This window comes from Carassius auratus, chromosome 23, assembly GCF_003368295.1.
Source record: "Carassius auratus strain Wakin chromosome 23, ASM336829v1, whole genome shotgun sequence".
NCBI classification, from domain to species: domain Eukaryota; kingdom Metazoa; phylum Chordata; class Actinopteri; order Cypriniformes; family Cyprinidae; genus Carassius; species Carassius auratus.
In genome coordinates this window covers 6,406,941-6,434,746 of record NC_039265.1, presented here as the reverse complement: position 1 = coordinate 6,434,746, position 27,806 = coordinate 6,406,941, and the positions used below count along the sequence as shown (strand labels likewise).

At 38.4% G+C, this 27,806-nt stretch overlaps 1 protein-coding gene across 2 annotated transcripts in view; it reads right to left on the bottom strand.

Annotated features, from left to right (window-relative positions):
- Positions 1-27,806, bottom strand: part of lama5 (laminin, alpha 5) — a 70,852-nt gene that overhangs the window by 18,102 nt on the left and 24,944 nt on the right. The window contains exons 7-41 of one of the 2 annotated variants that reach the window (XM_026199463.1): positions 23,938-24,053; positions 21,087-21,205; positions 20,795-20,885; positions 19,679-19,813; positions 18,734-18,778; positions 18,492-18,632; positions 16,059-16,196; positions 14,775-14,909; positions 14,540-14,674; positions 14,308-14,445; positions 14,174-14,226; positions 13,859-13,958; positions 13,592-13,644; positions 13,402-13,507; positions 13,226-13,325; positions 12,986-13,142; positions 11,338-11,467; positions 10,065-10,207; positions 9,874-9,977; positions 9,633-9,786; positions 9,378-9,541; positions 8,832-8,940; positions 8,644-8,741; positions 8,231-8,423; positions 7,934-8,060; positions 7,701-7,840; positions 7,503-7,618; positions 6,469-6,680; positions 6,192-6,393; positions 3,744-3,888; positions 3,497-3,637; positions 961-1,122; positions 501-605; positions 332-415; positions 6-236 (exon numbers count right to left, since the gene is read on the bottom strand). In XM_026199463.1, the coding sequence (XP_026055248.1) occupies positions 6-236; positions 332-415; positions 501-605; positions 961-1,122; positions 3,497-3,637; positions 3,744-3,888; positions 6,192-6,393; positions 6,469-6,680; positions 7,503-7,618; positions 7,701-7,840; positions 7,934-8,060; positions 8,231-8,423; positions 8,644-8,741; positions 8,832-8,940; positions 9,378-9,541; positions 9,633-9,786; positions 9,874-9,977; positions 10,065-10,207; positions 11,338-11,467; positions 12,986-13,142; positions 13,226-13,325; positions 13,402-13,507; positions 13,592-13,644; positions 13,859-13,958; positions 14,174-14,226; positions 14,308-14,445; positions 14,540-14,674; positions 14,775-14,909; positions 16,059-16,196; positions 18,492-18,632; positions 18,734-18,778; positions 19,679-19,813; positions 20,795-20,885; positions 21,087-21,205; positions 23,938-24,053 (4,522 nt within the window). Of the gene's footprint in view, positions 1-5; positions 237-331; positions 416-500; positions 606-960; positions 1,123-3,496; positions 3,638-3,743; positions 3,889-6,191; positions 6,394-6,468; positions 6,681-7,502; positions 7,619-7,700; positions 7,841-7,933; positions 8,061-8,230; positions 8,424-8,643; positions 8,742-8,831; positions 8,941-9,377; positions 9,542-9,632; positions 9,787-9,873; positions 9,978-10,064; positions 10,208-11,337; positions 11,468-11,761; positions 11,901-12,985; positions 13,143-13,225; positions 13,326-13,401; positions 13,508-13,591; positions 13,645-13,858; positions 13,959-14,173; positions 14,227-14,307; positions 14,446-14,539; positions 14,675-14,774; positions 14,910-16,058; positions 16,197-18,491; positions 18,633-18,733; positions 18,779-19,678; positions 19,814-20,794; positions 20,886-21,086; positions 21,206-23,937; positions 24,054-27,806 lie in introns of both variants that reach the window. The other variant, XM_026199462.1, reaches the window with a different exon arrangement.

Below are 27,806 nucleotides of genomic sequence, written 5' to 3'. Positions count from 1 at the left end.
ACTACCTGACAGGAGTCTCCTAGATAGTGTCCTGGGCAGAGACATATTTCGACGTTGTTTGCATGGCGACCGGAGGGCAGGTTGTCGGCCCCCTCCAGCACAGCAGCGCGCAGCGACACAGACTGAGCAGACTGAGAGTGCAGCGCTCGGATCTGCAGCGACTCCAGCGCCACCAACACCATCATCAGCTCCTCACGGGACACTGAGTTCCCCGTCTGAGCATGCCTGAAACTCTCCTGCAACGAGGAAGAGGAAACTTGAATTGCAACAACTGTGCAATCTGCTGAATTCTTTTGTAAAGCCTTCTTTTTTAAACTTTTGAGCTCTTCACCTCCACCAGGTGAACGATGCCCTCATGAGTGTCTTCAGGAGAGGAATACTCTCTTTCCATGTACACCAGAGTCATCTGATTCCCCTGCACACAAAGACTTTCAGTTAGGCCTCGAGTAAAGACTTCTAACCTGGTTAACTGGAGTTAAGAAGACTCTCTGATGTAGTACCTTGAGTATAACGTCAGGCCGTGTGGTCTCAGTGATCAGAAAAGCATCACCTCTCATGGTCTGTGTGTGCAAGCGGTAGCGCAGATAGCCTCCGTAGGATGACACCTACACATACACATAGAAAAGAAAAGACAAAAACAGCTTAAGACAAGATTTCTCAAGCAACCTAAGACTGCACTAAGCCTGTGTTCATCAACAACATTTAGCACCAGCCTAAACAAGGTGTGCATGAGTTATCAGATTGTTTGTGTGACCCTCGTGTTTCCTGTAGCATTAATGTGAGTGATCTGATGGAGATTCAGTTCAGCTGTCTGCCTGGCCCCTGACTGTCTGACCACCGGATAACCCATAAGCTCGGTGGAAACATATGTCCCAGCAGCTGCCATGTTGTCATAATAAGACTCATATAGGATAGAAAGCCTAGGTGTAGAAGATTCATGACAGATCGCTCTGGACTCACTTGATCGGCGAGGTAAGAGCGAGGAGCGTGCCAGTGGAGGTCCTGCGAGACGTCGGGTACGTCGCTCAGATCAGCCTCCACCAGATCTTGATCGAGATACGTGGACACGGGAACTTCCTGTCTGTCACTTCTCAATAGCACCCAGCCAGCCATGTCCATGATCTGTAGGGGTGCACAGAGTAAAGCAAAGACATCAGTTAAATGTTATTGCAGTCAGTGGTTACACTGAATTCATTTTTATCTAGGACACAAATGTTCACTGAAAAGAATGACAACCTGTAGTTCAAGCAAGTCAGATGTTTATTTTGTAACTGCTTTTTAGTGAAAGATTTGTAATATACGGGTCTTTTTAATGACATATTAAAGGGGAGGTTGAAAATGAAAATTCTGTCATTAATTACTCACTCTCATGTCGTTCCAAACCCGTAAGAGCTTTGTTCATCTTCAAAACACAAATCAAGATATTTTTGATGAAATCCGAGAGGTTTCTGACCCTCCATAGATAGCAACACAACTACCTCATTTAAAGGCCAGAAAGGTAGTAAGGACATCGTTAGAATAGTTCATGTGTCATCAGTGGTTCAACTAACATTATGAAAACTTTCATATGAATAATTATTGTATGATTATTATAACGATTTCCTTACTATCTTTCTGGGACTTGAATGTGTCAGTTGTGTTGCTGTCTATTGAGGGTCAGAAAGCTCTCGGATTTCATCAAAAACATCTTGATTTGTGTTCTGAAGATGAATGAAAGTCTTGCGGCTTTGAAATGACATGAGGATGAGTAATTAATGACTGAATTTCATTTTTGGGTGAACTATCCCTTTAAAAGATCCAGCTTATACTGGTCGTGCTGTATGCATGTCTTTGTGTGTAGCCTGTGACAACTCAACAGAAAGATTGTAAAATATGATCAATATGATTTTGTACTGTGACTGGATATTAAATCCCACACTGGAAGTACCATGATAAAAATATCAAAAATGCTTACCAGCTGTCAAATCTTTACAGGTACACTGCTACAAACTACAGGGCTCCAAACTGCGACTAAAACGGTCGCATTTGCGACCATAAATATTAAAATGCCACTGAAGTTTTTGCTGAGGTCGCCACTGGCGACTAGGCCTATGTATTTACATATTACCTCTCAAAAAATTGCATGTAATGCCTTTCTTCCTGATTGTTTTGCATTCACATCGTTTGTTATGTTCGCGCATTGAGTGAATGCATAATTTGAAACTACAACAAGTAAAGCTGTCATCTGTGTGGATATTGGCAATATCGTTAGCAGTTCTCGTTTATAATCATAAGGCTTCTTCTTAACAAGATCTTAGTCCATGCTGTATTCTGTTAATGCATGAACTTAATTATATGAAGTGCACTTGCCGTCCAGTAATCGCTTTGTGCTTTGTTACTTTTTAATTGACAAAGTATCAGCTTTAAAATTATTCAAAATTCATAACAAAATGTAAACAATAAATACAGTTTTGATGCTCTTTAAGGGGCTGTTCAGATATCGCGACTAAAAATGCGTGGAAAACGCTAGGCGTGCCGCTTTCTCCTTTTCAATGCGCTTGGGCAGAAGCGCTCCTGAGGCGTCTGCCTTTGCTAAGCAACCATGACCTGCTCTCTCCATGAAGACGCGTAAATTTCAGCAAAGGATAAATGGATTTGCAGCACTAAAAATCGCTTGCAGCAGCTCTGTTACTAAATTTATTTAAAAATGGCTATCCATATACAGCTATGACCAGCTGTTCCTTCATCTTGGCTGAGCTTTCAACTTTGGTACTGGAAAGGATGAAGCTGATTGGTTGGTTCTTGTCACATGACCTGCGGTGCGCGCTCGCGGGATTCTGAAAAGTTGAGATGTTTTTAACTCGATGCGATCGTGAGTAGTGCCTCAGTTCAAGCAGCACGTGAACCTATCATACCTTGTTTACTACTTACTACTGAACATGAATTAACAAAAAAAAAAAAAATCATTTGGCGCCTAAGTTTTTTTCTTATAGGAGCCAATGGCTCCTAAGTCGATTTTTTTGTTTGGAGCCCTGAACTACAAACATTCATGGGCAGATAAGAATAGGTAAGCTTAATATCTCACTTTCTATCATTTATGTGTTCAAAATTTAGTATATTATATTGTTTAGGCAGAATCAGATGTTTTTTTTTTTTTTTCAATGAATGCTTTTATTCAACAAGGATCCATTAAATTGATCAATAGTGGCAGTAATACATTTATAATGTGTTTACAGTTTCTGCAAAAATATGAATGAGCAACTGTTTTCAACACTGATAATAAGAATAATAAGAAGTTTTTCGAACAGCAAATCATCATATTGGACTGATTTCTGAAGGATCATGTGACGCTGAAGACCGCTGAACATTCAGCTTTGATGTCACAGGAATAAATTACATTTTAAAATGCATTAATATAGAAAATTGTATCAAATTATAGTAATATTTCAAACTTTTGAACAGTAATGAATGTGCGCATGTAGAAAGGTGAATGATTTCTTTATCTTGAGTCGAGTACCTCACTCCTCCGTTTGTCTGAGCTGTGGCAGCGGTCAGTGGCTCCAAAGCAGAAGCACTTGGTGCAGCCTTTAGTATTAGTGGGGTCCAAATGAAACGTTCCCAGTTTGCACTGGTCACAGCGAGAGCCTTCCACATTTTCCTGCGAGAGAGAGAGCAGACACATCACTGAAATAACAGATGAGGGAGAACCTGAATGTTATATTATGACATTACTGTAATATTCACATATGATAGGAGAGGGGCACCTTGCATAAACAGCGTCCGGTGATGGAGTCACAGACATCTTTCTCAGTTCCCGCCTCGCTGCAGTCACATGGTCTGCAGTTGGGGTATCCATAAAAACCTGGGGCACACCTGTCACACTGACGGCCAACGATGTTGTTCCTGCACCTGAGGAGTGATGATGCAAATAACACAAAATATATATGTATGTATTGTAGCAGTGTTCCTATCATGTCAAGACGAAACCAACAAGCTTTCATGTGAAAGAGGGAATGTGGTTAAGAAATGTGACCCAAAATATGGGCATTACACTCTACCAACCAAACCCAGTCCAAAAACAAGCCCTTGGCTCGGGCCTAATGCATTCTTTTCCCCACTATATCTAAGCAAACTGGCATAGTTATTGTTCATTTCTCCAGTTATAGTTACAGACCTCAATGGATGATGCATGAACAGTTATAATCTATGACATACAGAAACGCTGGAGAGATTGTGCAGCTCACGGTCACAGCAGCTCAAAAGCCGCCTGCCTCTGGATTTTAAACAATGCTTAATGAGGGGACGTGCAGCCAATGGACTGAAATAAAATCTCCTAAAAATAAACCCCTCTGGAATCCCTGCACTTAATCCTTATATAGACAGTATTGTTAGAACCAGAGACAGTGGTTAATAATATCAGTCCTTCAGGCAGCGCTTCACAGAGAAGTGTTTGGCTCAGGTGTAAAAGGTCAGTTGTAAACACTCCATTAACTCCATTCCAATCCAAACGACTTGACTTCAGACAGCAGACACGTTTAGTCTCGCAAATTTCAGTGATAGAGGATTATGATGGAGAAATAATATGGGTATTAGCAGAAAAGGTGCAGTATATATATGTGTATGCAGGCCCGTCGCGACAAGGCAGGCAAACCAAGCAATTGCTTGGGGCCCCGAGCTGGCCTGGGGCCCCAAGACAACGACTGCTTAAGAATAAAATGCAACGACACTATTTGAGCGCCCCTTTCATTGTCAATGCAGTAACGTGTAATGACACTGTTATCGGGATCCCCCTCAAGGGGGCCCCTCTCAGTAGTCGCGAACAACAGCCAGCCAACACGTGATCTCTGCTACCGGCAAAATACAAAACCTCCTCGGCAGTCATGAAGCGGAATTATGCTTCAGAAAGCCAGAAGAGAAAGGAAGAGGAGGATAAGAAAAAAAAAAAAAAACAAGATAGTGGTAAGTGATAAATTACACTGGATATAATAGCTCTGCCTGTCAGTCTTGTACAAATGGTGTAATTTTGCAGCAGGTAGGCTAGCAAAAATATGTTTATGTTAGCTACCTGCCTGAGGGCAAATGCTGCTTGTAACGAACAGTTAGTGCAATTTTTTTTTTCGAAAGGAAGGAATATGGTTACTGTAACATGTTTTTTAACGGGATGAGGAAGACGCAGAACAGAAATCGCGTACTGCAAGGAGTCAGCAGTGTTTTGATTTGAGGGCGAGGGCAAATGTAAAGAGAACGTCTTGGCCTGTGTCGATTTTGAATGAATTAATTAAAAATAGGTCATTGCACTTACATCAAATCACGATATGTACTAATATCTGTAAATATTAAGCCGGAAAAGTCTATTTAAATATTAATCCTGCATGTTCTGCTCGTCTCTGTTAATGAATGGAGCAGAAGCGCGACTTCCTTTACACTGAAGCGCACGTGACGCTCGCGGTAATTTCAGCATCTGCTGTCTCACTAAAGACGTGAACACATGAACAACATCTCCAGAACTGCTCTGACAGTCACTTCATGAGCATTTGAGCGTTTGATTTGAATAAATGGTACGTCAACCCATCAAAATAAAAGTCCTGTTTTAGACAAGTATTTGCCAGAGATGTATTACTATTGTTCAGCAGAACATAGCCTACTCCTAAAAAAAATCTAACTTTTTTTTTTTAAGGTTTAATCACACAAAATTTCTTCCATGTTTTATTTTTAATAGTAAATCCCATTTGTTTACCAAAAAGTTAAGTTTGCTTAATTTCAATAATTTAAATATAAATTAAATTAATGTTTTGTGTTTAATGTTTAATGTGCATCTCAGAAAATGCTCTATTTAAAACCCCAACTGAATGGCACTTAAATTCACTTAATTCATCTGTCAACTTTATTGTCATTGTTCACAGTACAATACATAATTATAGCTGATATCCTGCACAGCCCAGAGTTTAAACTGATAAGTGTGTGCTGTCATATTATTGCAAATCACTATTGAATTCTCACCAAACTATTTTTTCAAACAGTATTTGCACTGTAAACCTTTTTTATTTATATAAAGTGTGGGTGAACTTAAACTGTATGGCTATGCTGTGGTTCCTGTAGGATTTGCGTGCGTGCGGGGGTCGAGGGCCTCTATGTCCATTTTGCTTGGTGCCCCCAAATTCCTTCAAACGGCCCTGTGTGTATGTGTGTGTGTGTGTCCTGTGGTTCTGTACCTGCACTGGCCGTTGTGTGTGTCACAGCCGACTTCCAGTGAAGCCACTCCAGGCCTTGAGCAGTTGCACATCTCACAGCCCACCAGAGGATGGCAGCCGAACGTCTGGGGTTCACAGGTGACACATTCTGGAAGCAGGGTCCTTGGAGGACAGATGCACTCGCCTGTAACCGGCTCACACAGACGAGTGCCACAGTTACATGCTAGAGAGGAAAAGAAAAAATATCAGCCATCCATCCATCCATCCATCGTTCCACCACGTGGTTGGGGACACTCACGTCTACAGTTGGGGAAGCCGTAGTATCCCGTTGCACACTGGGAACAGTCTCGGCCAATCACGTTGGGTCTGCACTTGCACTGTCCTCCGAAGGTCTCGCAGGTATCGCTCTCAGCGCCCACCTCATGACAGCCGCAGGGCACAGCGCCGTTATTGAAGAACGCAGACAGAGACACGGCGGAGTTACGACAGAACGGAGACGCTGTGGACGGGCTGAGAGGAGAGAGGAAATGTTCAGGCACTTTAATACTGATATATCAGGATATGTTCAGGAACAATACATCTGCATCACATTATCAGCCGTTTTAGAGATTTATTTATTGGAATTACACCTTGTTGCATATTTAATCGCGCCATTTCCATTTTTACGGTTTTAGTAATTCATTAACGTAATTATTTAAAAACGCTTTTTTTATTAAAAACTGTTTTTAAAAGCACTAATATTTCAATTATACATAAATTTCAAATTAAATTTCAAATTAAATATCATACTATATATTACAAAAATAAATTGTTCAAAAATACTTGTTTTTATGTAAACATAAATGTACTTTTTTTTGTAATATTAGTATTTTTTATACAATTATAGTAATCATTAGTAGAATAAATAAGCTTTTATTTTTAATATTTTCAGTTTTCATTTAATTTACGTTTTATAAATTTCGCAAATTTTTTGCTATTAATTTAGCTTTATTTCAGATTTTTAGTTTTAGTACTTCAACCAGAAGTAGCCATGGAAACATTTCTAATTTCTACATATAATAATACATATATAATGTTATTTCAGCTTTATTTCATTAACTAAAAAGGATTTTTAATAGTTTTACTTAAGTAAAATAATAATAAAAAAATTGAAAAATGGTGTGTGTGTTTTAAGTGTTTTATTTTTATATTTATTAAACTGTATTGAATCTTAATATCTGCAATGTATTTACTCATTTATGGCCTTTTTTTAGGCCTTAACATGAATATAATTATCACCCAGAATTTTAATCTCGTGCATTCCTAAAGTTTACAAATGGAGAAGTATCATACCTGATGTAAAAGCTGTTCTGTCCACAGTTGCTGATGAAGTCGTAGGATTTGTCCAGTGGCTCCTCAGACAAAAAGCTGGAGCTGTAAGTGCTCTCTGGCACCACCAGCACATAGTCCTGAAACACAAAAGAGAAAAAGAAGTGTCATTGTTATTGTCAATTCATATTCCTTTCAGTAAAACATCAGAGTGACACGCACAAGCCACAGTGTCCTTCTGTCTGGAACACGCAGGGTCAGGATGACCTCATAGTCCGTCACATCCAGGATGATCTGGCTCTCTGACATCACAACACTACGACAACCATAACCATGAGGACAAAAAGATGCGTTGACGTGGCCTGAAATACAAAGAATGAGCGTTCATTAACAAGCATTGTCAGTGATAAAAAAGAAGAAGTCAATAGCGAGTCTGTATTAATCTATTTGCTCACCCTGCCATATGCGTCCCCCGTTGATGTGGACCTGGACGTTGTAAGTTGGGTGCAGGGGTTGATGGTAATGCAGGACGAACACATAACGGCCCAGCGCATGTACGCGTGCTGAATACATTACAGCATTCTGGGAAAGCAAGCAGATAAAAAAACATCAGAAGTGTAGCATTTAAATATCAGAAAGATACAAACTACAAGACAGGCACAACAGATGGATAAATAGAGGGGAAAAGGTTCTTTTAAAGGAAGAAACAGTAAGAGATGCAATGAGATGAGAGTTTAATGGGTCTGATGTACCTGACTCGGATCCAGAAGCATGTGTTCACTGTTATCAGCAGCGGCTGGCGGTCTGGAGGTCATGGGTCTGTCTGCATACAGGCTGGGATCGGGGGCTGAAGCCCATGCCGAGTCCAGCACAGACGAAGCCTGACCCTCTTTGAGGACCAGAGACTGAGGAGGATTCTGGAAACGAGACGGGATGCAGGAGCCGCTGGACAACAGAGAATATAAAACATGAATATGGACAGGAGAAACCCTACTGCGATAAATAACACACAGATATTCTTCACTTAGATTCCTAAAATAGCTTTAAATCATGTTAGTGTCTGATGATCATGGAAAACGATGTCATGGCTGCCATTTTAAAATGAAAATGAGGTAGTGTAAACATGGCCTTATGTTAAGATGTAGATGTTGTATGTGTTCGTCACCTGTCTGGAGAGAAGTGCCCATGTGTGTTGATGCAGTGAACTCTGGGCTTCAGGTACTCCATGGTGAACTGAGCGCGAGGGATGAGGAACACTTTGTGCTGGAAGGGAAATCACGTGTAAATGGCGTGTTTGCAGTGGACACAAATACCTTTTATGGCAGACTCAAGCAGAAAAAAAAAACCTCTCACAAGGAAAAAACTGCTTCTGTCTGTGGTAAGCAGGATATCAGCCTCTGTGGAGAGAGTGAAGACCGCCACACGCTTCTTGTCATCTATAGACACGGCACGGCACAGGAAACTACACACACATACACACAATCAATCAGTAAATGCAAAGTATTAAATGGCATGCAAAAGCAATGCTTTTTAAAGAATAAAACTGATGATTATGGCAAAATAACTAATTTAAACCTCATTGTGGTTGGGATGTTTCATTAAAACATTAAATATGACTCATTGTTAATGTAAATGCAAAGTGTCTAACCAATGATAAACAATGTCATGTAAAAGTCTTAAAGGTACAGTGTCAAAAACAGCAAGTTTAATTCTACGAGTCAGACAGAGAGGGTGAACATGTAAACTAAATATGACTGTTCTGATGCAACAAAAGCTTATAAAACAAACAAATAGCAGGAATAAAGCTCAGTGTATAAACAAAGTACATATTATGACCCCTTCAGCTTGAGTGTGAATACCTGAAGAACAAAAGAAAAGGCAAATGTCACACAAACACACCTGTATTTGCAGTGGAGCAGGGTTATTTGCTCTTGATGAGTGCTTTCACCCGGTGAATTAACAGACACATTGAAAGTCTGAGGGAACTGGTCTTCACTGGCGTACTCCACCACCAACACATACTCTCCAGGAACAGGAACACGACCACGCAGCTGGACGTTCATCTGAACACACAAAGAGGATTTTATTGGTATAAAAATATGACTTATTCACTACAGTTCAAAAGATTTTATACTGCTGAAAACAGTATATTACGTCATTGCCACTGCAGATGGCCATGCTGGGATGGCGAGGAGTGATCTTTTCAGTGTGGCAGGGTCTGGGCAGGTGATTATCAGACCTGCAGCTGGCGTCATTGCTGGAGACGGATGGGAACTCATCCAGAGACAGATACATGTACTGCAGACAGCTAAACAGAAAACAAAAAGACAGATAACTTCAGTCACAGTGCATATAAACGCGATATATGTACAGAAAAAGTTGCTGTGCTGCTGACTTTTGACTGGAATCCTGTGTGTTGATGTACGAACAGGGTTCAGTCACTTGAAGTTGCAGGATAGGAGCCTCGTAATATGCACTGGGCAACAGCACCAGGTAGTCCTGCAGAAAGAAAGAGACAGAGAGAGTGTGTTTAGGGTTTGTTTGCGTAAAAATAATGTTGAAAGCATGTTTAAGAAGGGGTCCTACCAGCAGAATGCCCTCTGCCTCAATAATCACAGTCCAGGTTCCTGGGTTCAAGACAAATGGCTCCACAAAGCTGTTCTGAGGCACGCTCACAAATGTAGGTTCTGAAGTGGGTGCAAAGACGATCTGTTTGGTCTGCTCAGAGCCTGCAAAGAGAGGGATACAAACCTGGAGTCACAGACCTGGATGAAACAAACTATGAAGTTACATATTTATAAATTATTAAACGTTATCAAGATATCAACTGTTGTACTCAAAGAATAGTTTGTTTAGAATTAAAATCTGTCTTCATTTACTCATGAGGACGTTCTTTTTCTCCCTGTGAAACACAAAAGAAGTTTAGCAGAATGTCCGAGCTGCTCGTATCCATACACTAAAAGTGAAATGGGATGGAAGAATTATATCCAAACTCTAAAAGTAACATAAAAGCACTAGTAAATTAAAACGGTGTAAAGATTTGATATCTATTGAAACTAATTTGAACTGCTTCCATATGATAAGACTTTATATAACTATCACAGTAGCCAAACAATGGTGTCTTTATATACAGATGTTGAAAGTAACAAGTCAATGAAATGGCATCATTATAAAATAAATAAAAAAAAACAGTTTTATAAATTATGCATTTTTTAAATACATTTTTTTATGCGTAATTAGCTTCTAAATTTTGTAAATTAAAGGGGTCATACGATGTGATTTCAAGTTATCCTTTCTCGTTGGAGTGTTACAAGCTGATTGTGAATAAATAAGATCCCTGAAGTTGCAAAGACTAAAGTCTCAAAACCAAAGAGGTATTCTTTTATCAAAGTTATGGCAATGCCACGCCCCCCAAAACGGCTCGTTTAAACACGCCCCACATCTCTAGGTCACTATGTGGAAGTATTTGCATATAGCCGTCCTCTTTTGGGCTTGAACTGATGGTAAAACTGAGGACATTATTAACTTTACATTTATTTTGAAAGATGAAACTCAGGTTTAGGAAAAGGGGCGTTACATTTCCGACAAATGCTTGCGGTGTTCGGCCAATCACAATGCACTTTTAAAAATTAAATAAAAAATTAACTAAAATAATAAAATAAGGACAAATTCATACGTCTCAATGAAAATGTTGCCCTTTGCTCTAAGTCTTTTTATTTGTACCAATGGCGTGACCTTTATAAGCCATACAGACCAATGCTTGCTGAGTACAAAAAGAGCAGCTAGAACAGTCTGCTAAATCTCTCCTTTAGGTTCACTGACAGAATGAAAGTCTTGCACATCGAACCATCAGACGTACCTCTTCTGCTGTTCTGATAGGCTGTGATTTTACCGTTCGACACGGCCAACCTCGTGTTTACATATCTGAGGATGAAGCGCGTGAGATACACGTCTGCTTCACGCACGTGCACCATCATTTTAACTGTATTCTGAGATGAAGGACAAGGAAGACAGGGAGAAGAAGAGAGAGAGGGAAAGAGGGGGGAGGATGTACAGCACACAACACGGTCTGTGTTAAAGACCTGAACTCTGGCTTTCTGATCAAGATGGGTGTGATCATGTGATCGATCTGAGATGCTGGTTGCAGTGAGTGTGTGTCTCGGACATGGGGAGAAGAGGGAGGGTTTGTAAAGAAAGCAGGAAGTCACCAGCTAACTTAAGTGAGGAAGGTGGAAAGATAGAGAAAGGCAGTTCATTAAAGCAAAGGGTGCTCAAAAACTTACAATTCCCACACAGGAAGTGCCTGGCATCCTCGATCACAGAGACCCGCCCCCTCACGTCCACGCCCCCGCGGTTCACATAGTGCAAGACCACATGAAACAGGTCTGGAGAGCCAACCACCACCTCAACCAGAACCCGAGGCTAGAGAGACAGAGAGCGGCCCGCAACAGACAGAAAGAGAGAGAGACAAATGCAAAGCTGTTGCTCAAAACCACCACCAAGCAGCACTTCAGCCCAACACAGCAGCCGACGCACACAAGCAGCAGCAATCCAGAGCCATGACCAAAGCCCTCAGCCAAGCCAAAGACAATCACACAACACAACGCTACATCTCAGGGTCATTTCACACACATGCACCAACTTGAACATCTCGAATGTCTACAAAATGATCATGATGATAACAACATTTAGATATAAATGTAACTTTAAAATAGGACATGTTTATTCACAGTTCTATTATAATTAATATGATTATTTTCATAGTATCTTAAACATCAAGCAGTATTCATAACCTATTTCACTTCTGTAATGTGACATATTAATACACAAATTGTTATAACACAATATGTAATAATAGTAATAATAATAATTGTTATTATAAATAGATTTCATATAGATTTATTAGTATTATTATACATATTAACAATATTAATACAAATTATCATTATTGTTGTTTTTATAATTTTATTATCAGTATTATATATAATACAATTATCAGACTGTTATTATTAGCAATTTGTTCATTTTATTATTATTAACCATTCAATAATGTTGTTTTTGTTTCATAGATTTTTCATCATCATCATCGTTTTTTTTATTAATAATATAACCAAAAGTATAATAATAACAGTTGTTGTTGTGGTTATTATTAAATGTATATTATTATAATTATTAAACAATTTGTTATTATAATTCTATATGATTATTTTTTTATATTAGTAATAATAAAAATAATGATTATTATTGTTGGTTATTATAATCAATCAATATAATATAATGTATTATTATTATTATTATTTTCATTATCGTTTACCATTCAATGATGATGTTGTTATAATTTAAAATAAATCTTATTATGGATTATCAATATTAATATACAACAACAATCATTTATAGCAACAATCAATTGTTATTACTGCTCTTGTAGCTGTTATTATTCACGATTCAATAATTTTATTTAAAAAATAGATTTCAAGGTGCAAACTTATACGCGTGTGTTTGTGTACCTGTATGGGAGACATCTGGGCATAGCCCCTCCAGCTGAAGCTCTCAAACTCCAGAGGATTGTAACCAAACCTCACTGGACGTCCATCCATGGTGGTGCCTTCCTCCACCTCAAACTTCATGTGGTGCAGGTCTGGGAAATAATGATCCGGCCGAGGTCTAAACAAACACACCAGAGTCATGACAGAACCCCACACAAACTGCACACTGCTATATCTCTATGTGCTTTTCTTGTGACTCACTGGTTGCATTTTGGTCCCTCCACATTGGGTCTGCATCGACACCGCCCGCGCCTCTCGTCACACGCCTGCCCGACAGAGCCTCCAATATCACACTGGCAGCCTAGATGCACAGGGGTGAGTTTAACCCATCTCTTCCTTTGAGTATTCAAAATGTCTGCCTGGGTTTGATTATGTACCTTGGCACCCAAAGTAGTCGTTCCTCTGATGGTTGAAGTACCCATCCTTGCACACGTTACATGTGCCGCTGCACACGTTGGGTTTACAGTAACACTGGCCAGTGCTCTGATTCAAAGACAGATGCAGGTTTGTTAACTATGTCCTTGAAATTGACTCTGTAAGATGGAGTTATCGTTGATATTTCCATACCTGAGTGCACTCTGCAACCTCACTGATAGTTCCTAATGTATTACAGTCACAGTCTGCAAAATCAATCATAATACGCATTAGCAGAGACATAAAATGTGTTGTATTTTATATACAGCCTAATTAACAAGCTAAATATTTAAATACTGCACTGTCACTAGAGTCTGATTTGCCACCAAAGCGAACAAAATGCCAACGGTCTTTTGTTTACATGATGACCCAGTTACTTAAAACGACATTTTGCGCTATGTGTCCAAAATTTTCTCTTACTTGAGCATCCATAGACTGTATCGAGAGACAGCTTCCAGTAGAGAGGCTTACAGCGATCACACGCCACCCCCTCTACATGAGGCCGACACTCGCAGGAGCCCTGAGGAATAATAAATAAAGAGAAACATGCACTGAGAATCTGGAATAGGAATGAAAGTTCGTAAAGACTGGGACTGATCCTCATTTACAGCAGTAGTTTAAAAAAAAACAATTATCACATGCACAATATAACACACTTGAATAATTTACAGCACAATGTGCATTATCCATTGAGAACATAGCCATGTTTAATGTAGAAGACTCAGTTATACTCACCACAGTGGGCAGGATGTCATTATAAACAGAGCCTGCTGGGTTGCAGGTCCCAACTAGAGCACAGAGAGGGAAAGAAAACCATCAGAACTACTTCAAATGAATGCAACATACAGGAAGATGAATATGAAGACCACCTTGGCAGAGGGGAAAGCCATATGACCCAGGACTGCAGCTGTCACACCTCTGGCCCACAATGTTTGGCAGACAAACACACTGACCAGACACTGGATCACAGGAGCTGAAGCGAGAGCCCTCCACTGAACAACGACATGCTGAAACAGAGAGATCTCAATGTAAAACCACCTGTTACCACAGACAATCCTTCTCTTGGTAACATTGGCCTGTGAATAGAGTCATGTGACTTACGTGTGCAGCTGGGATAGGAGTAATATCCAGGTGCACACTGGTCACATTTGGGGCCACTGTAGTTGGGTCTGCAGATACACTGACCCGACAAGGTACAGCTGGTGTCCAAAGATGTGCGAGGGTCACAAGTGCACACTGTGAAATTGAATCCAAATAGTTACAATCGAGATGATACAGACAGTGAATCAGACTGAGCCTTTCTTTGATGTATTAAATCGCTGTGTGTGTGTCTCACCCTGGCAGTTTGGATAAGAGTGGAACCCTGAGCGACACTGATCACAGCGAAGACCAGTGAACTCCGGCCTGCACAAACACTGACCAGCCGCATCGCATATCTCAGGCATAGAGCCCACAACACTGCAACCGCAATCTACAGACAGACAGAGAAATCAAATGAACCAAATGTTAATAGTTTTAAAGTCAACCAGAAATGCTTTTTGAAATCCATTATACTTCTGTAATGTAACACATATAAGAGGAAATGGATATTTAATGAGAACTGACCAACTTGCATAGTAGACACAATTTTGCCCGAATGATTCCGAAATTTTAAGCAGATATTTTGAATAAACATTAATTGACTTTTTGAAGAAATCAATTTGGATAGGTGAATGGTTCAATGAGTTTATTTATAGACCCCCCCCCCCCCCCTCTTATTTTGTTCCTGAATGAATCAATGTTTTTGAACAAATCTATTTATTTGAGATAATGATTCAAATGATTCACTCATAAAGACAGTCGCTTGTTTCGTTTCAGAATGAATCAGTATTTTCAAATAAATCAGCGAACAATTCAAATTACTAATTCATGCAGACAATTACTTTTTTGTTTACAAATGAATATTCTTGAACAAATCAGTTGACTAAAAGATTGAATGGCTCTTTTGAGGCCATGAATGAACTTTTTATGTACCTGAATGAAACAATGTTTTTGAAAAATTTAACTTGAGCGGGTGAATGATTCAATGACTCATTTATCAAGACAGTTACTTGTTTTGTTCCTGATTAAACCAATGTTTTCGAAAAACAAATTTATTTGGTTGAGAGAATGATTCAGTGATCTCGCTTATGGAGACAGTCACTTGTTTAATTTCGGAACAAATAATTTTAATGAATTGGACAAGTGAACGATTTAAAGGACTCAGCCATACAGGCAGTCACTTGTCTCCACCTACTGGTGTAATGATGTAAACTGCAGAAAGAGTCACTGAAAAATCTCCACCACTAATACACACACTTAAAGTCTTTAAATGTGCAAACAGACAAGCAGAGTGAAAAGTCTCGCCACTAAGCCAATCAAGCTACTAAATTTCATAATGTGTGCATTGATAAATCAAATGCAATAAGACCAAAATGTGTTTAGAAAGTAAATGGGGTCAATAAAAAATTCAAGTTGACCTTAATCAGAGCAAAAAAAAGAACAGAAAACAGTTATTGTAGCTGCACTGTAAAGTTCATGGTTTGGCAGAACTCGTGGGGGATTTTGAAGTTTAGTGAGAATAAAGTTGGCAAGCACTCACATTGGCACAGTGGGTAGTTGAAGTAGCCAGGCGCACACTGCTCGCATGAATAACCCTGAAACCCGCTCCGACACAAACACTGGCCCGTTAGTGCATCACAGGACCCATCCTGGCAACCCTGGCCTGAACACTGACAGCCTGGGGGGAAGGGAGAGGGACAAGAATGTGGGCATGTTTGCATTGCCTTTGTCATTGGGTGGTATATTGTGCTCACAAACACTCCAACTATGTGCAAGATCAACAGCAGTTCAGAACACAGAAAAAAACACTGATGCAACAATCTGCATGTGTTTGCTCAGATGGACCTTTCACCTGCTGCAGTGGATTACAAAGAAAAGGCAAAAATGGGCAGAATGGAACAGCTGATCTGATCTGGGACTTGCACACATAATGCATAATGAAATGACAAACAATACACTAACTAGGGATATGCCGGTATCAAATTTTCATGTTGCGGTTAATTGCTAATGATTTTACAATTATTTATAAATGGTATTTTCATGATATTTAAATTTAGTGGCCATAATACAGTATAACAGGTTTAATAACTTTTTTCTTAAAACAAAAATAACTGAATATTTAAATACAATAAAGCAATAAAATATATAGGGACCTTTCTTACACCCGACGCAATGCGATGCAAGGCGCAGCGCCGTTCGCATTTCCGGCGCCGTTCGCATTTTCCCATCCAGCTCCACATCGTTTTATTAGCAAATGCATTTGCGTTCATTTGTGCGCCATGGGCATGCTGGTCTAAAAAAGAGGTGTGTTCAGGCGCATTGATGGTGCATTGCTATTTTAAGGAGCTGAAAATAGACTGCGCCATAGACCAACTCAAACCTGGCCTAAAGTCAATGGCGTAATATTTTATTGTTTTGTAATTTAAAGAGCGTGTACAAAATGTGCCTCTGGGCGGGTCCACAGTGCGCATTGACTTAGCTTATTACACACAGGGATGCGCATCACACAAACATGCCAAATATTAAAAACAAAAGGATTACAGTGTAAAAGAATATTATTGTGTAGGCTACATAAATATAAAAATATAATGATGGATAGTCATTGCGTGTATTAGAATTAGGCTGCCTATTTGCAATTCAGCCTATTACTACTTATAATGATGAATGAAATTGGCTAATTAATTGAACAATTGTGCCGATACACACACACATATATTAACTGACTCATCGCGCGCAGCTTTGGTGAATCCCTGCTTGTCCCTTAGATGATCTGCGATCGGTTTCTTCGCTTGAGAAGCGTTCAGCTTTTCCTCCAACAAATTCCGCCATGTAAATAGCTATCTGCCAAGGCGTGAGTGCATCTGACTCTTAAAGGGAATGGGAGATGACACTCTGGTTGGTGTATTGAACGTTATGCCCATTACTCATTAAGAGAATAGGGACAACCCATTCCAAAATTCCGCCCCGGCACACAGACCGTTTTTCCGTCGTTAAAATAGCAAGAATGGATTTGGACATGCCCTGGGTGCACCTGCGCCGTGCGCTTTACACTTTGCGTTTAGATCGTTAAAATAGGGCCCATAAAGTTATAAAGACCAATAGCTATCACTTTACAATAAAATCTCATTAGTTAAGCTTAGTTAATGCATTAACATTCACAATGAGCAATAGCTACATTTCCTAAAGAAGTTATTAATCTTTGTTAAAAAATACAATTCTTAGTTCATGTTAGCTCATTAAATAGCACAGCTACAACTTCAGATTTTAACAACATGTTATTAAATATTGGAATACCTTAGATTAATGAATGTCCAGAAGAAATTTTTCATTGGCTGTTTACGTTAACTAATGAATTAACTAATGCTAACTAATGAAGCCCTATCGTAATGTGTGAACGAACAATAAATAATCAAAAAAATTTTTAAACAATATCTAAAGCATGTTGTAGTCCAGATAAAACAAAAACAAAAATGAATAGCCTATTAAGTCTAAATACTTAAGTATTTGGCGCTGTGATGAACACAATAGCAAATCCACGAAACCTCAATGTCTATATAAATCTATTTAAATACATTTTAGAAAGTAGCTGCTTTATTTATGGAGTTTCCAGTGTAAGGGCTGCATTTTCTGCAGTTTAGCGCCATCTGCTGTCAGAGAGTGAATGTGCTTTCATTCAGCATGTCTCCTGTTCCCCCATATGCTTCTCATGCATGCTTGATAACATCAGAGCGCACACACATCTTATAAAGCAGCATATGATGGGAAAAGTATTCCTACAATGCATCCCAAATTCTGATTAATTTGTACTGTATAATTATTTGCGGTATTTAGATGTGCCCACGATAACAATATTGTGCATATTCATTACGGTGATATATCGCATTACTGAATACCGGCACGTGTCTAATACTAACAATAAAAATTCACTGAAATTAACTCTGTGATAATTATAAGAGCCATAAAACGTGCTTACGCTGACAGCTGAGGCCGAAGTGACCAGGAGCGCAGGTGTCACAGTGTTCTCCGGTGAATTCAGGTTTACACACACATGTATTGGTGCGAGGGTCCGGCCTACAGGAGTTCCCTTCTGTACCTGCAGCGCTGCACTCACAGTCTGCACAACACAAGAATGTAACAAAATTTTTTGAGAAATCAGTGAAATGAGAATAAGAATCAAATCGAGATGAATCAAACTGAATCAAATCAATGTCTTACTAATGATTTCCCCTGCAGGTCTGGCCTCTCCACTGATGTACCCCTCTGAAAGAAAAAACACAAGCAACTGTATAATAAACAATAAGAATTTCACACATATATAGACCTGCCAACCTTGGAAATTTGGCGGATGCTTGGAACAGTTAACTGTTTACCATAACTGTTTAGATAATTTTTGCAGTTTTTTTTAATTAAGTACACTTTAATTAAAAATCCAGTACACTTCTGTATAGGGCTGGGTGATATGAGCAAAAATTCATATCTCTGTAGCTTTTGGCTGACTTGTGGTATGTGGTAGCCTATATATAAATCTTGCTATATTGTTTTTGGATTAAACAAATAAAGTGAATATAAGCATGTAGGCATATGTTATGTGCAAAAAAAGGTTAAAATCACATTACATTGTAACATTGCAATCTAAAAACAGAAACGATCCTTTTAAAGCAGAAATCAAAGTTACTAAACTAAACATTTATATAATAAAAAGCACAGACTAATTGAGTAAAAAATATATATTTTTTTTTTGATTACCCCATTACACTTTACATTTAGTGCTATCATACAAATACAATTACCTGTAGGTATAAAATTCTACAACTACAAATATTTCAGCAAAGGCTACTAGGAGAAAAATAAAACGAGAAATTAATTAAATGCAAAAAAAAGAAAAAAAAATCCTTTGCTTGTTTTGATTGCTGTGCGTGGACAGAGGCATCACTCGATTTTTGCATAGTTTAGAGTGACAAATCATACCAGAGTACTTTGAGGTCAAAATAAGTAGCCGCTACGCAAAATGCGCACAGGTTGGCAGGTCTGCATATATGTACTAAATATTTGTTTGATACCTGTTAGAGATAGTTATCCATACTGGATGAATTCAACTGAAATATACTGCCTGAAACCTTCACGAATGCTTCAAAGATAGACCCACACACAGAGACTTACGGTAGCATTCAGGGAAGCCTTCGTATCCCTCTGCACATGTGTCACAGTTCTCACCGGTGTAGTTGGGTTTACAGTAACAGCGTCCGGTCAGATCCTCACATGTGCCGTCAGTGAACTCAGACTCACACTGACACTCTGCAAAACACGGGAGAATCAGAGAAAACCAAAAAAGACAGGAACATGTTTCGTCAGTGTCTACAGATCACTTAAAGGTATGGCAGGCAGTTTAAGAGAGGCTGGCAATAGCAAGCTAGCTTCGAAAACATAAGATCCCACCCTCTCTGCAATTACACTTCAAAGCCACACCTCCTCCAAAACACAAGACAGTGCTCCGGCAGACCAGAGGCCAACCAGCGACATGAAGAGAGATGGTGTTGGTGGAGGAATGAACACAACATTGTCAGATTATCTCATATCTCATTCACCAGTTAGGAACATTTTCAGTAAAAAGTTAATAATATTACAATAACAAAGCTTTTGAATTTTCGCTCAGTCTTCAATAGCGCAATGGACTGTGCAATCATGTTTGCGTGAACAAGGTTCATGGAAGTATGCAAATACATACGTTGACAGACAGGTAGGAAGGTCTATTGTAATCCTCGGGTCGATGAATATGATTGGACGAACAATTTATGGTCCTACGCCTTCCACAGACATTATGACCACTTAGTGATTGCTTTCAGAATTACTTTCAACCAGCATAACAAAAAAATGTATTTAATGTATTTAAACTAAATCAACTACCCTGTCTTTAAATGCATGTACCGTATTTTCCAGACTATAAGTCGCACTTTTTTCTCTTGGTTCTTGGGTCCAAAAAAATCAGACTTATAGTCCAGTGCGACTTACCTATGTTTTTTTCCTCATCATGACGTATTTTTGGACTGATGTGACTTGTACTCCGGTGCGACTTATAGTCCGAAAAATACGGTATACGGTTCAATTTGACTAGTGCTGCTTTTAACGAAAACTATTAAAAATAATTTTCATTAATTCAAAAGAAATATGTGAAAATTTAAACGAACATTTGAAATGTTGTTTAAAAGTGACGAAACGAAGCAATAAAATTACTAAAATACAAATGTATTCATGTTAAATAGATCACAGGAGACTCACTTGAACAGGCGAATGGGGACTCAAGAGAATGATCAGGCGATCTGTAATACCCAGGAATGCAGCGCTCACAGTTGTTGCCTGTGGTGTGATGCTGTAAAAGAATATAAATCACCAAAATCATAGAATGTATTTGCTAAAACATTAACAGCTGTTTCCAAACCTAGTGAGTGTGCAACTGACAACCAAAAATGTTGTATGCACTTATGTTGCACATAAATGCTGTCCAGGTAGGTCTTGAGCTACAGTCAATGCATCCGCACCACCATTAGTGTGTTTGTACACCTGAGCCCACCTGGCATTCGACGCACACTCCTCCACCGCTGTATTCTCCCTGCATGTTGAGACTGACTCTCCTCTGCTCGATCTCTGGATCATAGTAGCACTCTGATGAGTGTCTGTGGCAGTTACATGCTGCAAACACACACACAACACACTGAGATTAATAACTTATCTGTCAATGCAGATAGAAACAGGGCAGGACATGCACAAAAACACATCAGTGTCCACCTGAAGAGTTCAGACTGTCCCGAGAGGAATGACAGCAGAGAAGGACAAAAGAAAGAGAAAAGAGAACAGTAATTAGCTAGGAGTGAAGTTAGCATGGGGCAAACAAGAGAAAACTGTGAGGGAAGATTGTTTAGATTGAAGCTGGAATTACAAGTTTATATTTATACATTTATACATAACATAATATGTGTGTAAACGTAGAAAAAATTACCTTAAAACCAAAATATTACTTACTACAGTTATTAAGTACTACAATAGTATTGTAAGGTTGTCAAAAAATAAATATCGAATTTGGAATATTCGTTGAATGAAATTAAATTCAGGTCCTGGATAAATGTCTAAAATAAAAAAGAGTCTTACTATAAATAATTCTACATGATAAAAAGAATGCTTTCTGTGATCAGCGATCGGCCTCAAAAATCCTGATCGCAGCAGCCCTAGTATTTTTGTCACAATCTCTAGCTGGAGAGCCATTGAGCTTCGCTAGGGGGCACTCCATCCCAGACTTCTACCACTCCATCTAAGATTTCATTTCCCATAATCCTTTGCCCAGACTTATCAGTGCTCACTGTTTGCACCTGTGTCTCATTTCCCCTGTCTTTATATTTATTTTAGTGCTGTCAATTGATTAATCCTGATTAATCGCATCTAAAATAAGTTTTTGTTTACATAGTATATGTGCACACATATATGTATATATATATATATATATATATATATATATATATATATATATATATGCATCTATATATTTAAGAAAATTTGTCATATTAATTTATTAAATATATTTATATAGAAATTATACAAATATAAATGATGTAAATACATGTAAATATTTTCTAGATATATCGTGTGTGCATTTATATATACATACATAAACACAATACACACATATATTACATAAACAAAAACGCTTATTTTGGATGCAATTAATCGTTTGACAGCGATAATTTATTTATTTAAATATTTATTTTAAATAATTGGTATTCAATCTAAAATAAAGCTAATTTAATTTCAGCTTTTAGCCCAGTAGTCTATCTATCTGTCATTTTTGTGCTATGATTACTTATTTTAAAGTCCATCAGGAATTTCCATAGACTTTCCATACACTTGAATTAGCAAATTCATTATTAAAACATGACTTTCAGCAGGCTCTGCTCATGTGTTTGTCCATGTTTTTGATAGGACATTGGGTGTGGACTGTGTTTTGTTAGGGTCCTGTCCACTGACAGCAGGTTGAGGACATGGTGACCCGACGCCGAGATGAAACAGTGTCTCTGGCTTTACTCAAGCCAGCTCTACTCACAGATGTGCTATAAACCTCACTGAGGTCTCTCTCCACACAAATGAGTGGTTTTATATTTGGGAACATAGAGATTAGATTAGGTAAGAAACAGCGGATATCCAACAATATACTCAGAGGAAACGTTTTCCAGACTGAAATGGCTCCCAATGCACAGATAGACACTCAGAGAGTGAGTCTGAGATCCTCTTAAAAGCATTGCGGGACTATTTTTACAGTGTGTGAGAGAAGCCAGACTGGATTAGTGTCTGATTGAGCTCACAGCAGGCTGGAGCTGTTCACACAGACGGCCAGCCTCTCTTATCCACACTGACTCTGATGTCTTACTAAAGCAGAGACTACGCTGATCCTAAACCGACACTATAAACTTCCTCATACAATCCAGAATAGAAATCAAAACATCTCTGAGGTCTGCAAGGCTAATATGTATTTAAATTTATAAAGCTATCAGGAAGCCACTTTTACTTAAAAAAAAACAACATAATAAATTATCAATTTAATAAATTAAATTAAATTAAAAAAATGAACTATATATATGTATGTATGTATGTGTGTGTGTGTGTATATATAAAACACTTAACTTTCTAAATTTTCAATTTTAAATGTTTTAAATGTGAGTTATATAACACAATAAAAATAAATAAATACATTATTAAATACATTTTAAATGAAAAATGTATAATGAATCCCTTTTTAATTAGACAAATTAAGACTGAATAGTTTTTAAAATGTAATAAAATGAATACATTTATGTTTTTTTAATTGACATGAAATACACACTTTAATTAATGTTTTAAAATGTAATTCAATAAGACAATACAATTTAAAAAAATCAAATTCAAATCATAAGTTTTTTTACTCTTTTGCTAAAGGTTTTTCTAATATAATGCCACTTTACAGTTCACTAGAACTTCAGGAAAAATATATAAAATACCCAAAATAATGTGGTGATAATGACATAGTCTTTCACGTTGGTTAGAATGACACAATTTTAAACGATAAAAATGGGAGAATGTAGGTAGAGAAACTTGTGATTAAAAGCGTAAAGACAGAGAAGAGATCGCAGGGCCAGACAGAGATCATTCAAGTTTCTGAGTTTGACTGAAGATATTCTGAACTTTCTGAAAATTAAATGTCACGTCTATTAATGCATAAGAAAGAGCACTGCTAGGCAGAATAAAGAAAATGCTGTTCTGCCCTAAAGAAAAGAAGGCAGAAAAAAGCTCCCACAAGAGAGAAATCATGTTTTGAGAACAATGTGTCAAGGAGAGGCCCTACAGGAACTAAATCCTTGTTTTGTTGGCTCACTGGACGCAGAGAGAGGAAAACTCACGTTCACATTCATTGGCACTGTAAGTCGTGGCTGGTTTCCATGGATACTGGTTGAAGCCGGGGCAACAGCGATCGCATGACAGACCGCAAGTGTTGTGCTGGCAGTCACACTGAAGCCTGACATGAAACACAGAGCACAGGTTAACAATCACACACCTTTATACCTTAAAACCTAAAACTTGCTGTGTGCTTTTGAGATATTTCAGCAATTTTCAAATATAACTTATGCTTCTGTTAAATTTACGTGAACAGAATTGTATCATGTTTTTTTAATAAAAATTCCCACTTGTCTTCTTTCTGTCTCAATCTTGAGGGGCCACTATATGCAAATTCTGAAGTACTTCATGTCTATGGGCCTCAAATGAGCTACACAAGAGCTTTTATTCGAGTGTCTAAACTTCTCACTGACCTTGCTGCTTCCAGGAAAAGAATGAATTAGGGAGGGAAGCCAAGAGAGTCTTTAAAACCTGACAGTCTGAACGGGTTAAGTTTTTCACGCTTGCTAAATTTTCCTCCATCATCTGAAATGCTAATAGATTTAGCTGAGACTCAGTGGTCTGCTCATGGGCGCCTGCATTCACACGTTTCTTCATAAATCCACACAGGAGACAGGAAACAACTGCTACAGCATTACATATACCACATTCATACAATCAAAAAACATTTTTTTTGTATGAATCAAATTATACAAATTCTTACTAAATTACCAAATCGTACAATAGTTGCATGTGAGAGCAGTGGCATGTGACCAAAAGCGCATTTCTAACTGGATAACCCATTTTCTTTGCAGTGCAATGGAAAAGAGAGTAATAATTTTTTGCACTGACTGCATGTGAATATTTGTATGGGTCTTTAAAAAACTGAATGGATGCTGTTCCCTCAAATTAAAATGTCTGTCACACTGAATTTTCATACCAAACATTCGTCTTGAAGTGTACAGGCCTTAAAGGGATAATTCACCCCAAAATTAACATTCTGTCATTAATTACTCACCCTCATGTCAGCAACACAACATTCAAGGTCCAGAAAGGTAGTAATGACATTGTTAAAGTAGTCCATGTGATGTCAGTAGTTTAACCTGAATTTAATGAAGCTACGAAAATAAGTTTTGTGCACAAAACAAATTGTTTTTGGGGGTGAACAACACCTTTAATGGAGTGTAAGATCCATAAGAAGTCTTAAAAGTAAATCACAAGATCATAAAATAAAACTTCTGATATGTTCAATCCCATCAGTTTCTACAATGTTCCCTCCAGTCTTGCACATTTTTACTTTCACTCGTTTGAGCACTAATGAGTGCACACATATGGAAGGACGCACATTTGCACTCGAGTTTGCATTTTAATTTCCCTGAATCTGTTTGGATGGTTCAGCTTGAGCGGCAGTTTAACCCTTCATTAACACCCAGCCACAGTCAGAGCAAGTGTTCCAGAGCCGCAACCATACTAACCAACCCTATCCACAGTCTATTAACCCTCCCCTGCCCTCTAGATCTCCTCTAAGACTTTAACACACATGCCTGAATGTCTTAAGCTTCAAGTTCAGCTAACAGCATGGGAGAAGTTATCTCACTACACATATCTTCCCATAAATCAACCGCACACTGACATCAGTTTAACTCCTGATACCTGTGGGGCAAACAGGTGCACCTGGGAAGCTTAGGTGGAGCACGCTTTAGTGATTGACCTCTGACCTTCAGCGTCTGACTCATTCTTTGGGTCATAGTCATTTAGCCCTGTCAATCAAAACCCTCCACCCTTCACTATCTGTATTCATTCAGTCATTCAGTTATCGGCAAGAAGTCTCTTATGCTCACCAAGGCTGAATTTATTTGATCAAAAATACAGTGACAACAGTAATTTTGTGAAATGTTACTACAACTAAAAATAACTGTTTACTATTTTAATACATTTTAAAATTTAAATAGCTGAACTTTTTAGCATCATTACTCCAGTCGACTGTTTTTGTCTTTTTAACTGAATACAAACCTTATTAAAACTACTCTTAAAAACGTTTACCATTGTGTAATGTCTATCATTTCACATACTATTAAAAAATTGTTTTCATTATTTCTGTATTCTCATAGCTTCATAAAATTACAGTTGAACCACTGATGCCACATGGATTATTTTAGCAATGTCCTCACTATCTTTCTGGGCCTTGAACACGTCAGTTGTGTTGCTGTCTATGGAGGGTCAGAAAGCTCTCGGATTTCATCAAAAATATCTTAATTTGTGTTCTGAAGATGAACAATGAACAAAGCTCTTACGAGTTTGGAACGACATGAGGCTGAGTGATTAATGACCGAAATTTCATTTTTGGGAGAACTAACCCTTTAATTCCACCCGTTGTATAATAAAGAAATCACCACAGAAACACTCAATTAAATTGCCAAAACCTAGAAAAAAAGTGTGTTGCATGTTGAAGTATACAGGTGTGACAGTCTCAGAGGAAAACATCTGGTCTCCTATATCCCCATCACATGTATATCAGTAAAAGTCCACAATATCAGTTACACACGCACGCACGCAATCCATTTCCTATACAGAGGAAATCACAAAGAACAGCAGATTAAACAGAGATCCAAGAAGGTTATGAAAACTCTCCCTCCTCTCCAAACGCAATGTTAGCATCTGTTTCTTGTTGCTATGATCTCTATTAACCCTCTGGGTTTTGATAAGTTCCTCACAGGAGAGTTTCTTTTTTCAAACGGACACATCTGACACCTTCCAGGTGGTTTATATTCCTGTTTGCTCACACCGAACGCTGCAGGAATCCGTGGAATGACCGAATACAGTCTCAGACTATTTATCAGCGGGGACAAAAACTACGACCGGCGGATATATCTTGATTACGACATACAAAGAGCCAGGAAAATCTCTCAAGATTCCTGAAATATTACACAAACAGCGTGATCTGCTTTATGTCCAAAGGTCTGCTGCACTAGAGGACCACACAACATATCCTTCTGAGGATTTTGCTTAAATGTCTGTAAGATTTCATTACTCTTTAACTTCCAGAACATGATAAAAGCAGCAAAAAACTCAACCCACTGGACACATTCCACACAAACTTCTACAAAACGTTTTACAATAACCTGAGAGAAAGCTGCTCCGACTAGGAGCCTTCAAGCTGAAAACCAGTGCAAATATCCTGATCTGGTATTGATTGTTTTGCGGCATTAGAGACCCTGTGGTTATTTACTAAAACTCTGGATTACATAAAAGCTCTTGATAAAATGTTGTGCTTGAGGTAATATAATATTGTAAGGTGAAAATATGTGCAAAAAGATGAGAATCAAGCAAGTGAAGACTCCTTGGAGCAGCATGTATGTGCCTGTGCTAGTGGTCTGCTGTGCGAGTGGAAACTAAGGGTACAGGAAAGAGCAGATTATGAGTGTGTTTGATTTCAGCCTCCTGCTTTGGCACACACACATTTACAGAAAGAAATGGCCCTCAGATCTTAGTCTGTGAAATATTTGAATATAAGCGAGACTGTAGCAATAACATTTGCTTACTAATGATGGAAGTGTAATTGCATCTTACCAAACTCTTATAGTTTTATTAAATGACATCATTACGTGGAATTGAGTGGTAACAATATGGCAAAATATTTGTAAATGACTACACTACTATTAAAACGTTTCGGGGACGGTTGGATTCTGTGAAGTTACTGTGAAAAACTGCAAGCGAGCTACCAAGACATCTTCCCAAATTCATTTATACATTTGCATGCTGTTGTCAACAAAAAGAAGCACTGAGATCTTCCTGCGGGTTTCTGCCAAAATAAAAGCAGAGAAAAAGCAACAACTCCACCGACATTCATAAATGATAGTATTGTAATTTTACTGTCGTTCTGTAAAATTAAATG